Source organism: Scyliorhinus torazame, chromosome 6 (genome assembly GCF_047496885.1).
Source record: "Scyliorhinus torazame isolate Kashiwa2021f chromosome 6, sScyTor2.1, whole genome shotgun sequence".
Classification (NCBI taxonomy): Eukaryota; Metazoa; Chordata; class Chondrichthyes; order Carcharhiniformes; family Scyliorhinidae; genus Scyliorhinus; species Scyliorhinus torazame.
In genome coordinates, this window is record NC_092712.1 from 117525337 (window position 1) to 117540303 (window position 14967).

The 14967-nt window shown below is 46.3% G+C and overlaps 1 protein-coding gene across 1 annotated transcript in view; it reads left to right on the forward strand.

Moving 5' to 3' along the window:
* The window catches only part of LOC140424975 (tomoregulin-1-like), a 494486-nt gene that overhangs the window by 357810 nt on the left and 121709 nt on the right, over positions 1–14967 (forward strand). Inside the window, exon 5 of the mRNA XM_072508717.1 lies at positions 3054–3150. Coding sequence (XP_072364818.1) covers positions 3054–3150 — 97 coding nt within the window. The remainder of the gene's footprint in view (positions 1–3053; positions 3151–14967) is intronic.

The following is a 14967-nucleotide window of genomic DNA, read 5'->3' on the forward strand; positions in this document are numbered from 1 at the left end:
TCACCAATATCTATCCTTCCTTTCCCTTCCCTACCCTTCCCTTCTCCCCCCGACCCTTCCCTTCCCTTCCCTCCTCTTGGTAACTGTTACCGACCAAGTCAGGCTCACTGCCGCTGCCGGGATCTCCTGCAATTCTCCCACTGCCATGCCGCCACCATCGCCCAGCCACTGCCGCCACCTCCTCTACCCCCCGGCCTTCTCCTTTCAGCCCAAAAGGATGAGGCAGCTCCATGCCAGCCACTCTGCTGACTGAGCAAGTCTGCAGCGCCATAGCGGGTCCGCTGCCACCGCCAGTTTGGTAATGGCCAAGGTGAACCATGTGGATGGCACTGTCATCGCTCGAGACACCGGGGAAAGCGGTCCTAGAGCAGCCTGCCGTGCTCTGTTTCCCTCCCATTTGGGCAGCCCACCGACCAGCAGGCAGCAGAATCAGGGTACTGGAGACCCCAATGTGGGGCCATCCTTGCCGCAGCCATTTTGTGATATGTACTATAAGGCCATCACTCCATTTGCCTTCTTAATTACTTGCTGTACCTGCATGCTGACGTTTTGTGATTCATGTACAAGGATACCCTTCTGTACTGCAGAATTCTCAATCTCTCTCCATTTAAATAAGATTCTGCTTCTCTGCCAATGTGGAAAACTTCACATTTTCCCAAATTACACTCCATCTGCCAAATTTTTGCCCACTCACTTAACCTATCTTTATCAATCTGTAGATTCTTAGGATCCTTCTCACAGCTTGCTTTCCCATCTGTCTTTGTAACATCAGCAAATTTGGCTACAATACAGACCGTCCGTTCATCCAAGTTATTGATATAGATTGTATATGGTATAATGTGTTTGGGTGATGTCGTAGAATCATACAATCCCCACAGTACAATCACACAATTACCCTACAGGTAATTTGGATATTCTGAATTCTCCCTCTGTGTGCCCAAACAGACGCAGGAATATGGGGACTAGGGACTTTTCACAGTAACTTCATTGCAGTGTTGATGTAAGCCTACTTATGACAATAACGATTATTTATTTAAAAAGGAGGCCACTTGGCGCATCGAGTCTGCACCGACCCTCTGAAAGAGGACTCTATCCAGGTCTACTCACCCGCTCACCCACTCCACACTATTGTCGTAACCTCATAACCTAACCTGCACATCCCTGGATGCTAAGGGACAATTTAGCATGGCCAATCCACCTAACCTGCACATCTTTGGACAGTGGGAGGAAACTGGAGTACCCAAAGGAAACCCACGCTGACACGGGGAGAACATGCAAACTCCACACAGACAGTCCCCAAGGCCGGGATTGAAACGGGGTCCCTGGAGCTGTGAGGCAGCATTGCTAACCACTGTGCCACCAAGTCGCCAATGGGGCTTGTCATGGTTGATTAGCTGGCTGTGCGGGCAAGCTGTGAGATGTGGGTGTCAGACTTTCAGCAGTTCTCAGCATTTGAGGGTGAGGTGAAGATGAGTAACCGTTGATAGAAATTATTGATTGGTGAGTGGTGAAATAAGAAGTTTGTCAGACTAGTGACCCTAAGTTGGAAGTGTGGTGATATGCATCACTGTAAATACACAAGAGGTTAATGCAAATACACTAAGACTAAATAAACACTAGAGGGAGCACCAGAGACATCGTGACACACAGACATTCAACCAATAGATCAGTAAGATAGGACACGACCAATGGGCAGTCAAGACACACCCAGAGGTGACACTACCACAATGGGGCTACCCATATAAAAGGACAGGGCACACATGCTCTTTCTCTTTACATAGGCGACACTCAGAGAGACAGGGGCAGATCAGGAAGCATCACACCCACTGCATGGATTAGAGCAGACTGGTTAGTTAGACTGAGTTATTATAGCAAGATTAGCAGGAGAGTCGAACTCAAGTAGGAGAATTGTTAACTGTTCAGTAAATGTGTTAAACCTATCTCCAAGTCTGAACCGTCCTTTGTCAGAGTATACATCAAGGAAGCAGCTTATGCTACATGAAGAAGCATAACATGAAGGGGCAGCACGGTAGCATTGTGGTTAGCGCAATTGCTTCACAGCTCCAGGGTCCCAGGTTCGATTCCCGGCTTGGGTCACTGTCTGTGTGGAGTCTGTACGTTCTCCCCGTGTGTGCGTGGGTTTCCTCTGGGTGCTCCGGTTTCCTCCCACAGTCCAAAGATGTGTGGGTTAGGTGGATTGGTCATGCTAAATTGTCCTTAGTGTCCAAAATTGCCCTTAGTGTTGGGGGTGGGGTTACTGGGTAATGGGGATAGGGTGGAGGTGTGGGCTTGGGTAGGGTGCTCTTTCTAAGAGCCAGTGCAGACTCGTTGGGCCAAATGGCCTCCTTCTGCACTGTAAAGTCTATGATAACACAAGTAAGGATGTGGTATTTGAGGAACAATTGCATGTAAGGTCATTAAACATCTTCCCGCGCGGTATCCAGGTCCTTGGGACTGCTCTGCTTGTATTGACAGCGATGACTATCTTCTCCCATTGTTTTCACAAATTGTGTTTGCAGGCTCCTCTGACCCTATGTGGATAGAGGATCTCCCCCTCCTCCTGCCCACCACCTGCAGCACTGCATCTGATCACCTTGGTGCACACTCTCTTCTTGCAAGTTGCAAGACTCTCTTACCAATCCATTTCCAGCACCAGCTGCAGACAAAACCAGCCTGCAGGAAGGTGATTCTAAGTGCTGCTGGCCTCACATGAAGCCTCCAGGAGGCTTGTAGTCATTCGACGACACATTTAGCATTAGGCTGCATGTTTCTATCATTTAAACTGACAGACAGTACAAATTTTCATTCTACCTATATTGGAAGGAATGGGCATCGGTCAATCCCACATCACGACCCCCACACCCATTTTTGGGATTATTGAATTTCACCCACACAGTGTATCATGTTATCAGATGTATTTGATTAATGAAGTCATTTTCCTTAATCATTTACAAAATTATACAAAGTCAGCAGAAGTACCATTTGTTGCTATTTTGATTTTTACAAATATATTGTCAGAAATGTCTAATTGTCTCAATGTTATTTCTGTGCAGAATACGAAGGCTCAGGAACAGAAAGACGGCAAAAGCATGTAAAATGTGGAAAATGCAAGTATGGAGCTGAATGTGATGAAGATGCAGAGGACGTCTGGTAATTTATCTTTCAAAATGTACAACAGAGGCAACATGACTGTAGGGTAGAACAAAAAACAATAATAACTCTACATTTCAATCAAAACAAATCGCAATTATTTGTGAATCAGTTGAAAATCTGGACAAGGAAATTAACACATTTCATCTGTGACCTCATTTGCAAACCAATTTTCTTTCTCTAGGAAATAGTTTTAGGTGGATTTTTGCTATGCTTGCTATCTACAACAAAGCAAAGAATGGGAGAACATTGACTGATGAGCCTTTTGCACAGGAGGGCTATAGATGGATGAGTGTTTTACCTCACATGCCAAACACTGGATTTATACTGGATTATGTAAAGCTCTATTGATTCAAAAGAAAAAAAACTGGAAAATCTCAGCAGGTCTGGCAGCATCTGTAAGGAGAGAAAAGAGCGAACATTTCGAGTCCAGATGACCCTCTGTCAGAGCTAAAAGACATAGAAAATGGGAGATATTTATACTGTGGGGTGTGGCAGTGAAAGATGAGTCATAGCCACAGAAACCAAGGGAAAAGAGTACTAATGGCAGTACCCAGAGAGAACAAAAGGTGTGAAAGGCCAAACAGCAGAGAAACTAAAATCAGAGGGTAAGCTGTGACAGATGTAGGGGTGAAGGGGAGAAGCAAAGGGGTGAAAAGGTAAGGAGAGGGGGGATAAGGTAGAGGGGGGAATATATATACAAATAAAGACAAGAAATAAATAAAAGGAAAAAGACAATTAAAATGAAATGGAATGAAAACAAAGGGGTAGAGGTGGGGTGGAGCTAATCATCCGAAGTTGTTGAAATCAATGTTGAGACCGGAACATACCCCCTCTTCTTACCTTTTCTCCCCTTTGCTTCTCTCTTTCACCCCTACATATGTCACAGTTTACCCTCTGATTTTAGTTTCTCTGTTATTTGGCCTTTCACACCTTTTATTCTCTCTGGGGGCTGCCATTAGCACTCTTTTCCCTTGGTTTCTGTGGCTATGACTCATCTTTCATTCCCTTACCCCACAGTATAAATATCTCCCATTTTCTGTCTTTTAGCTTTGACAAAGGGTCATCTGGACTTTTATCTCCAGCATTTTCTCTTTTGGTTTCAGATTCCAGCATCTGCAGTAATTTGCTTTTATCTTTTGATTCAAAATGGCAATACAAAAAGTTAAAGTAATATGCAAAAAGGAAAAAAAGTCAGAAGAATGAAGGAAGGGTAAATAGAAAAATATAGGAAAGGATAATGGGAAAAGAAAAATATAGATTGAACCATGCTGCATTTACATAGCTGAAAACAGTAAGCTTTTCTTGGGCTGTGGTCTATTTTGTTAGATTCTCTCTCTCATACAGACCAGCCTAATTTTTTTCCCATTGTGCTAAGTCACTCAAATGAAAACAGTTTTTTTTATGCTGTTTAAGATGGAATTAGTATGCAGTAAGTAGATCTGGGGAGCTTGCCTCTGTGGATCTGTCCCACAGTCATGATGTGGAGATGCCGGCGTTGGACTGGGGTGAGCAACACCAAGTTAAAGTCCAACAGGTTTGCTTCGAATCATTAGCTTTGCACTGCTCATTCCTCGGGTGAATGAAGAGGTGGGTTCCAGAAACATATATATAGATAAAGTCAAAGATGCAATACGATACTTTGAATGCGAGTCTTTGCAGGTAATTAAGTCTACAGGTCCAGACAGAGCAACTGGAGAGAGGGATAATCACAGGTTAAAGAGATGTGAATTGTCTCAAGCCAGGACAGCTGGTAGGATTTCACAAGCCCAGGCCAGATGGTGAGGGGTGAATGTAATGCGACATGAATCCAAGGTCCCGGTTGAGGCTGGACTCATGTGTGCGGAACTTGGCCATATGTTTCTGCTTGACAATTCTCCGTTGTCGCGCGTCCTGAAGGCCGCCTTGGAGAACGCTTACCCGAAGATCAGAGGCTGAATGCCCTTGACTGCTGAAATGTTTCCTGACTGGAAGGGAACCTTCCTGCCTGCCGATTGTCGTGCGATGTCCATTCATCCCTTGTCCCAGCGTCTGCATGGTCTTGCCAATGTACCACGCTTCGGGACATCATTTCCTGCAGCATATGAGGTAGACAACGTTGGCCGAATCACACGAGTATGTACCACGTACCTGGTGGGTGATGTTCTCACGTGTAATGGTGGTACCCATGTCGATGATCTGGCACATCTTGCAGAGATTGCCATGGCAGGGTTGTATGGTGTCGTGGTCGCTGTTCTGAAGGCTGGGTAGTTTGCTGTAAACAATAGTTTGTTTGAGGTTGCACAGTTGTTTGAAGGCAGGTAGTGGGGGTGTGGGGATGATCTTGGCAAGATGTTCATTTTCATCGATGGCATGTTGAAAGCTGCGAAGAAGATGTCGTAGTTTCTCCGCTCCGGGCAAGTACTGGACGACGTAGGGTACTTTGTCGGTTGTGTCCTGTGTTTGTCTTCTGAGGAGGTCGGTGCGGTTTTTTGCTGTGGCGCGTTGGAACTGTCGATCGATGAGTCGAGCGCCATAACCCTTACCTACGAGGGCATCTTTCAGCGTCTATAGATGTCTGTTACGCTCCTCCACGTCTGAGCAGATCCTGTGTATACTGAGGGCTTGTCCATAGGGCATGGCTTCTTTCATGTGCTTAGGCTGGAAGCTGGAGAAGTGGAGCATCATGAGGTTATCTGTGGGCTTGCAGTAAAGCGAAGTGCTGAGGTGACCGTCCTTGATGGAGATGAGTGTGTCCAAGATTGCAACCGATTCTGGAGAGTAGTCCGTGGTGAGTCTGATGGTGGAATGGAACTTATTGATGTCATCGTGTAGGTGTAGTCGTTTCAATGATTCTTCACCGTGGGTCCAAATGAAAAAAATGTCATCGATGTATCTGATGTATAACGTCGGTTGAAGGTCCTGTGCGGTGAGGAGGTCGTGTTCAAACTTGTGCATGACGATGTTGGCATATTGAGGTGCGAATTTGGTCTCCATGGCTGTTCCGTGTGTCTGGATGAAGAACTTGTTGCCGAAGGTGAACAGCGACCATGACACCACACAACCCTGCCATGGCAATCTCTGCAAGACATGCCAGATCATCGACATGGGTACTACCATTACACGTGAGAGCACCACCCACCAGGTATGTGGTACATACTCGTGCGACTCGGCCAACGTTGTCTACCTCATACGCTGCAGGAAAGGATGTCCCGAAGCGTGGTACATTGCGAGACCATGCAGATGCTGCGACAACGGTTGAACGGACATCGCACGACAATCGCCAGGCAGGAATGTTCCCTTCCAGTCGGGGAACACTTTATCAGTCAAGGGCATTCAGCCTCTGATATTCAGGTAAGCGTTCTCCAAGGCGGCCTTCAGGACTTATGACAATGCAGAATCGGCGAGCAGAAACCTATAGCCAAGTTCCGCACACATGAGTACAGCCTCAACCGGGACCTTGGATTCATGTCGCATTACATTCACCACCCCACCACCTGGCCTGGGCTTGCAAAATCCTACCAACTGGTCTTATGGTCTAACTGTCCTGGCTTGAGACAATTCACACCTCTTTAACCTGTGATTATCCCTCTCTCCAGTTGCTCTGTCTGGACCTATAGACTTAATTACCTGCAAAGACTCGCATTCAAAGTATTGTGTTGCATCTTTCACTTTGTCTATATATATGTTTCTGGTACGCACCTCTTCATTCACCTGAGGAAGGAGCAGTGCTCCGAAAGCTAGTGATTTGAAACAAACCTGTTGGACTTTAACCTGGTGTTGTAAAACTTCTTACTGTCCCACAATAGCAGAGATCAAAATCTGACCTCTGTTCAATATATATATCATATTGGAGCTATATCCCAAAGGAGGCAGGAGACAGTCATTTTGTAATGAAGCAATGCTCTCATGATATAGATGATGATGTGGAGATGCCGGCATTGGACTGGGGTGAGCACAGTAAGAAGTCTTACAACACCAGGTTAAAGTCCAACAGGTTTGTTTCGAATCATTAGCTTTCAGCACGGTAGCATTGTGGATAGCACAATTGCTTCACAGCTCCAGAGTCCCAGGTTCGATTCCGGCTTGGGTCACTGTCTGTGCGGAGTCTGCACATCCTCCCCGTGTGTGCGTGGGTTTCCTCCAGGTGCTCCGGTTTCCTCCCACTGGCCAAAGATGTGCAGGTTAGGTGGATTGGCCATGATAAATTGCCCTTAGTGTCCAAAATTGCCCTTAGTGATGGGTGGGGTTACGGGGTTATGGGGATAGGGTGGAGGTGTTGACCTTGGGTAGGGTGCTCCTTTCAAGAGCCGGTGCAGACTCGATGGGCCGAATGGCCTCCTTCTGCACTGTAAATTCTATGATAAGAGGTATGTTCCAGAAACATATATATAGACAAATTCAAAGATGCCAGTCAATGCTTGGAATGCGACCATTAGCAGGTGATTAAATCTTTACAGATCCAGAGATGGGGTAACCCCAGGTTAAAGAGGTGTGAATTGTATCAAGCCAGGACAGTTGGTAGGATTTTGCAGGCCAGATGGTGGGTGATGAATGTAATGCGACATAAATCCCAGATCCCGGGTGAGGCCGCACTCATGTGTGTGGAACTTGGCTATAAGTTTCTGCTCGGCGATTCTGCGTTGTCGCGCGTCCTGAAGGCCACCTTGGAGAACGCTTACCCAAAGATCAGAGGCTGAATGCCATTGACTGCTGAAGCATGGCACATTGGCGAGACCATGCAGACGCTGCGACAACGAATGAATGGACATCACGCGACCATCACCGGGCAGGAATCTTCCCTTCCTGTCGGGGAACACTTCAGCAGTCAAGGGCATTCAGCCTCTGATCTCCGGGTAAACGTTCTCCAAGGCGGCCTTCAGGACGCGCGACAACGCAAAATCGGCAATGGTGGAATGGAACTTATTGATGTCATCGTGTAGGTGGACCTGGGATTCATATCACATTACATTCATCCCCCACCATCTGGCCTGCAAAATCCTACCAACTGTCCTGGCTTGACACAATTCACACCTCTTTAACCTGTTGTTACCCCATCTCTGGATCTGTAAAATATTTAATCACCTGCTAATGCTCGCATTCCTAGCATTGTCTGGCATCTTTGAATTTGTCTCTATATATGTTTCTGGAACATACCTCTTCATTCACCTGAGGAAGGAGCTGCGCTCCGAAAGCTAGTGATTCGAAACAAACCTGTTGGACTTTAACCTGGTGTTGTAAGACTTCTTACTGTGCTCATGATATAGGACACAGGTATCCTCATGGAGCACATCTACCAGACAGCATTGAACCTTGTAAAACTAATGGTAGCTGAAACCAGATTGGCTTTCTTTTTTAGCATGCCGGTTTTAAATCATACGGAATGAGAGCATATATATTCATCTTTGTGAAACTATAAATCACTGCACCTTTCTCAGTAGATAGTTTCACAAGTACAATCTAATCCTATGTTGTCATTTCACATTCATCAATAATATGAAAACTTCTTGGAACGTTTATCAAATGGGAAAAGTGCATCATTGATGTAGTCATGATAGAGTGAAAACATGTTTCTGTAATATATCAAATGTATGATTTTAATCTGCATATGATGATACAGTTCATTACACCTGCAATAAGTTTCTGCAAGGGTAGTACAGCCATCTCTCAAAGGCTCTGTGTTACCCATCAATCAACATTGAGTGAATACACGGGGCTAAATTAAATGGACACACAGCCAGAAGGCCAGGGCAATTCATTCAAAGCCATTATTGGAATTCCTGTTGGAGTTCAGTGACCATCAGGCAATTAACTACCAGCTGTCAGGCGCCTTCTTCTTTAAGGGCAGAGGCCCTTCCTCCAAACGTTGGTGGCAGTCAGAGGATCAGTGCCTCCACAGTCCCTGCAGCACCACCAGAAGCAGTGGCCACTGCTGGCATTGCAGTGGGTCAGGAACAACAATGCTGGAAGAGGCACTGGCATTAAGATATCTATGTGAGACTCACCTGGGCCTGTCAGGTGAGAGAGGTGTGTGTCATTGTGGAGGGAAAGGGGAAATATTTCAACAAGATCAGGCCTTTCTACCGGTGGTGGTGGGGTGCTTCATGGACCACAGGATGCCCGATCAGGAGGGGACCCCATCCAAGCCTGAGGTAGGCCTCCACCTTTTACTGGGCAGTCTTCCAGTGAGTCATAGGACCCATTTGCATTTGGTGGAATACCTACAGAGGTAGACAATCCTTCAGTGGCCCTTAATTGGCCACTAAAGCGCCACAATTGACTTCCAGTTGGGACAGTTATCCTCGCCATTCCCTGCCCCTGACTTAGCGGAGGGAGTTGAAACTCCAACCCCCAGCTTTCCTTCCTGATTCTATGCATCCACACCTTCCAGCCCACTTTCAAGGACAGCAATAAAGTCCACCCACAAGGTATAGAACAACTCATTCCAAGAAGAATTACAATCAAACAACATCACTCATACCACGTCTTTTATTCTGCTGGCGTAAAAGAAAATGCCTCGTGTCATACCTACGCTGTCTCAGCTATTTTACTTGTTAGAAAATTGTGTGAGAATATTGAGAAAAATATTAATTTAAGAAAAAGGTGCAAAAGAAACATAAATTGGTAATGATTATTCATTGGTGGTTTCCAGCAAAGCTGTAATCAAAACTAAATAAAGGTGGAGATACAGACGAAAAGTGTTTGACTTTAAGGTGAAGTATTTTACCTTAGCATTGTGCAAATCATTGGTGATATTCTACAGAAAATATATATATATCCTTTAACCTGATGTGATACTGTTTAAAGGTGTTAAGTCTCTTGGAAGTTTGAAGGAACATGTTAAGGAGTTATTTACTGTTGCAATATTTTCTGAGTTATCTTTGAAGTAAGGGGTGTTAAGAGATCCAATGTTTATTTAAGATGTTAAGTTGAGTTCATGGAATAAACAGTGTTTTGTGTTTAAAAAAACACGTGTCCATAATTGTAATCCCACACCTCGGGAACAAGCCGTGTGCTAGGAAAAGCAACAAATCCATTAAAGGGAGAGGTTGGTTGAACTCCATGATACATTTTGGGGTTCTGAAAACGCCTCGCCCATAACACAACGTTTTGGATTACACCATTCAAAACAATACAAATAAATTTAATTGGCAATTCTAATGTCAAAAAATGTACACCACAAAGAGATAAATCAAAAATATTGACATTATACTAATGTGAAAGGTAATGGAGGGAATGAAATAAACAAGTTGCTCAAAGCAGCGAGTTTTATCAAGGGTGGTGCAAAGGGGAAGAGGGATCTGGAAAGATTTACGAAAGAGATTCAAGGACTTAAATCCTCCATGGGTGAAGGCATGACTACCAATGGTGGGGTGAATTGGGCTGGTGGCTGGTTGTCGTTGGGGGGGGGGGGGGGAGCGGCAGGGGGGGGGGGGGGGCTGTGGAGGGAGGGTGGTGTGTGGCTTGGGTTAGGAGGAAGAGATTGAACAGGAAATAAAAGTAAGAGGAGCAGAGAGTTCAAGGTTGCAGATCTAAAGAAGGTTCCAGAAATGGAGGGTAGTTGAGGCTATGAATGGAATTTAAACCTGAGGATGTGAATTTTAAATTTAGCGTGTTTAGAAAACAAGTGCCATGCAGGTCAGCAAAGACTGGGATTATGGATCAACAAAACCTTTTGTGGGAGCTACATAGGTAGTCGAACGTTGTTTTGAGCTGACGTTCTGTGCTGCACCGTTCTATGTTCTATGTTTTACAGAGATGGAAAATGGGGAGACTGGTGAGGGAGCATTGGAATAGTTGAATTTTGAGGTGACAAAGCGATGATAAGGAATTCAGCACCAGATAGGCTGAGGTAGCATGGAACCGGGCAATGTTTTTTTTCTAAATTTAGAGTACCCTATTCATTTTTTCCAATTAAGGGGCAATTTAGCGTGGCCAATCAACCTACCCTGTACATCTTTCTGTTGTGGGGGTGAAACCCACGCAAACACGGGGAGACTGTGCAAACTCCACATGGACAGTGACCCAGAGCCAGATCGAACCTGGGATCTCAGCGTGTGAGACTGCAGTGCTAGCCACTGTGCCACCGTGCTGCCCTGGAACCAGGCAATGTTACAGAGCTGGGGGCAGTGGGGAGTCAGAGGTTTAACTCAGAGTCAAATAGGATGCTGCGGTCATGGGCATGAGGTGATTTGGTTAAGCCTGAAAGACTAACCAGGGAGGGGTTGTATTTAGCGACAAGGGGGATTGTGAAGGGGCAAGAAGACACTGGCAGTGATATTGCCACTAATTACTTGAAATTCCAGGCAAGTGCTCAATAATGCAAGTTGAGGTGTCAGAGAGATAGATCTCAAATTAATTCATGCACAATGTGGAAGCTAACTTAATTGTCAGCATTTTCTGGATAATGGTAAATTCCGGATGGGCGGTCAGTGGGACCATAGTGGCAATCTTCCCAGCAGTAGCCAAATAAGTGGCCATCACCAACCTAACCATCCAATTGAGGTCAGCAGAAAGGCTCTCCACACGGATAACCCAATCACAAGGCCAGCAGCTCAGCAGCCACATCACTTCTGAGACTGCAAGGTGACAGACACCCAGTACAGCCAATCAACACACAGGACAGAACACAACTAATCACCAGGCAGAACACTAGAAGGTGGTCTCCCACTATATAAAACACGAGGCATCAACACTCTGCCTCTTTCCTCTTCTGCAGCGTGTCATGCACCACCTTGCAAATGGCTGGCAAAAAGGGCAATGACCTCTGTTCTTTAATGTGAAGGACGACCTGACAGTCGTCGAGGGGATCCTCCTCAAGCTAGATTGTATCGTTATTCCTCGCAGCCTGCAGAGCTTAGTGCTCAAACAATTCAACAAGGGACACCTAGGTGTAGAAAAATGTAGGCGCAGGGCCCGGCAGGCTGTCTATTGGCCTGGAATCAGCCAGGACATATCCAACATGGTCCTCAATTGTGCGACCTGCCAGCGTTTCCAGCCTGCTCAAACAAAAGAAACACTCCAGCAACATGAGGTCATGACCTCTCCATGGTCCAAGGTGAGAATCGATCTCTTTCATGCCAATGGGCGTGACAGATTACTTCTCAAATTACCCGGAAGTTGTGAAGCTGTCAGACCTCATCAAGGCCTGCAAGGATACATTTGCCAGGCATGGCATTCCACTCACTGTCATGAGTGTCAATGGTCCCTGCTTCCACAGCCAAGAGTGGTCCAATTTCGCCATCTCGTACCAATTCAACCACATCACCTCAAGCCCACACTACCCGCAGTCCAACGGGAAGGTTGAGAAAGTGGTCCATATAGTGAAGCAACTGCTCTGCAAGGCTGCGGACTCTGCTTCTGACTTCAACCTTGCGCTGTTGGCGTACAGGGCAACCCTTCTGTCCACCAGTATGTCTCCGGCTCAACTCCTCATGAATAGAGACCTGCGGACGACTGTTCCAGCCATACACTTACCAGACCTAAATCACCTCCCAGTGCTGCAAAAGGTGCAGCAACTCAGGAACCAGCAAAAGCTGACGTACGATGCTCATGCTACCGATTTGCCTGTGCTATCTCCGGAAGATGCTATTCGGATCAAGCTACCTGATGGAGGCTGGTCAGTTCCAGCTGTTATTGTTCGACAGGCTGCTCCCAGATCGTTTGTAGTTCGTATGGCTGATGGCTCCATTGTCAGGCGCAACAGAAGGGCGCTGCGCAAAGTTGCCTGCCCACCACCAGATCCTACTTTTTCATATGTTGTCGTGCCTCCTCCGGATACCTCGCACCACGAGGCCACCAATCTGGCAGCAATCCCGCCTGTCAAGGCGCCATCGTCCCCACCTCCACCTCTCAGGTGGTCGAAAAGGATCAGATGCAAGCCCTAAAGATTGGACTTATAGACATTTATCTTGTAAATTTTGTTCTGTATCTGCACACTAGACACCTCATTTGTATGCTTTCATCCACTCACTTTCATCTGCTCGCCATTTAATGTAAATAGTTCTACATGTAAATATAGTCGCATATGCTCCAAGCAACCAACATTTTTTTTTTTTTAAAAGGGAGATGTCATGAGATGCACTCATGCACATAATGAGATACAGACAGGCAGTGACAGACACCTAGTATAGCCAATCAACACACAGGACAGAACACAACCAAACACCAGGCAGAACACTAGAAGGTGGTCTCCCACTATAAAACATGAGGCATCAGCACTCTGCTTCTTTCCACTGGTGACAACTGGAGTGACAGTCAGGGTGTATATATCAGTTAGCACCTTCTACACGTGGCTCAGAGCTAGTTTGGTCTAGTTAGTTATAGTAAGCAAGCTTAGATTAGTAGAGTGTCAAACCCACAGCGAACTGTGTGCACTGCTTAACAAGTTCAATAAAGCGTATTGAACCAACATCAAAGTTTGGAGTCTACTTTCAAGTACAACTGCATCCAGTTGCAGTCCATGTTAACACTGGGTGATTAACACAACAGCCTCCATTTTGAAGTGCCTTCACTGGTGAGTTACACATTTTTTTTCCTCTGCTGAAGCTGGCAGGCAGGCCCCGGTGATCAGAGGGGAAACCCCTCTGGTGGTGATGTGGGGACTATGCTTGGGGCCTCCTCATTGGGTCATGGAGCTTCCCAATGTGATAGCAGCCCTCCTGCCACCCCAAGGAAGCAGTTGAGAGACTATTTCCACAAAGATTGGTCACAATTGGGCCTATAATTGGCTACATTGGCCTCCTGCCAGTTGTTGGGTGGCCTGGCCACTGTCGCTCCTACTATTGGTAAAATGGTCTAGTAATGGGATTGCTTTGAGGAGTTCATCTGACGTGGCTCCCAGCATTTTACCAACCTCTTCCCAGTTCCTAGCCCATGAGGCAGGGGCTGGCAAAGTCTTGGCCCATACCTTTGAATTATGTTTTTTCAAGGATGTCATAATGTACACCAGTATATCATGGTGCAGACACACACTGATGGACACACAGTGGGACCACTCAACACACACAACACCACAGCCAAATATCAGTGAGAGCACACGCACTATAAAGACAGGGGACATCAGAGTTCCCGCTCATTCGAGTTGCAGCTAGCTAGGAGGACAGAGCTCACAGCCTGCAAAACAGACATTCACCATGTGCTGAGTGCATCGACTGGTTAGGACAAGCAAAAGGTCTTTAGTTAAAGCTAGCATCGCATTAACCTACAGTCTAAGCAAGTTTAAACAGTTAATGATTCAATAAAATAGTGTTGCACTATTTCAAGTGTTGGTGACCTGTATGTGATCCAGACTACCCAACACGTCATGATACCAGGGATGGTGGGATACTAGCACTTCTTAGACATACCTGCAAGTGATCTGCCTTCCGCCAGCATTCTGTCATCCTGCGACATGGACAACATCAGCCCGCCGCCGCCGCCGCTCCGCATCGCCGGCAACCTCGGGGCCAACTGGAAGATTTTCAAACCGCGCTTCCAGCTCTTCCTCGAAGTCACGGACAGGGAGGGCACCTCGGACACCAGAAAGATTGCTCTTCTCGTCTCCACGACCGGAGACCATGCCATCCACATTTTCAACTCTCTCACCTTTGCAGTTGATGAAGACAAGACGAAATTCAAGACGGTCCTCCTCAAGTTTGACACTCACTGCAGTGTAGAGGTGAATGAAAGTTTCGAACGCTACGTGTTCCAGCAGCGTTTGCAGGGCAAGGATAAACCTTTCCAATTCTTTCTTACGCACCTCCGCATCCTTGCGCAATCTTGCCCACCCCCGACTCCATGATACGCGACCGGATCGTTTTCGGTGTTCAGTCGGACCCCCTACGTCAGCAGCTCCTC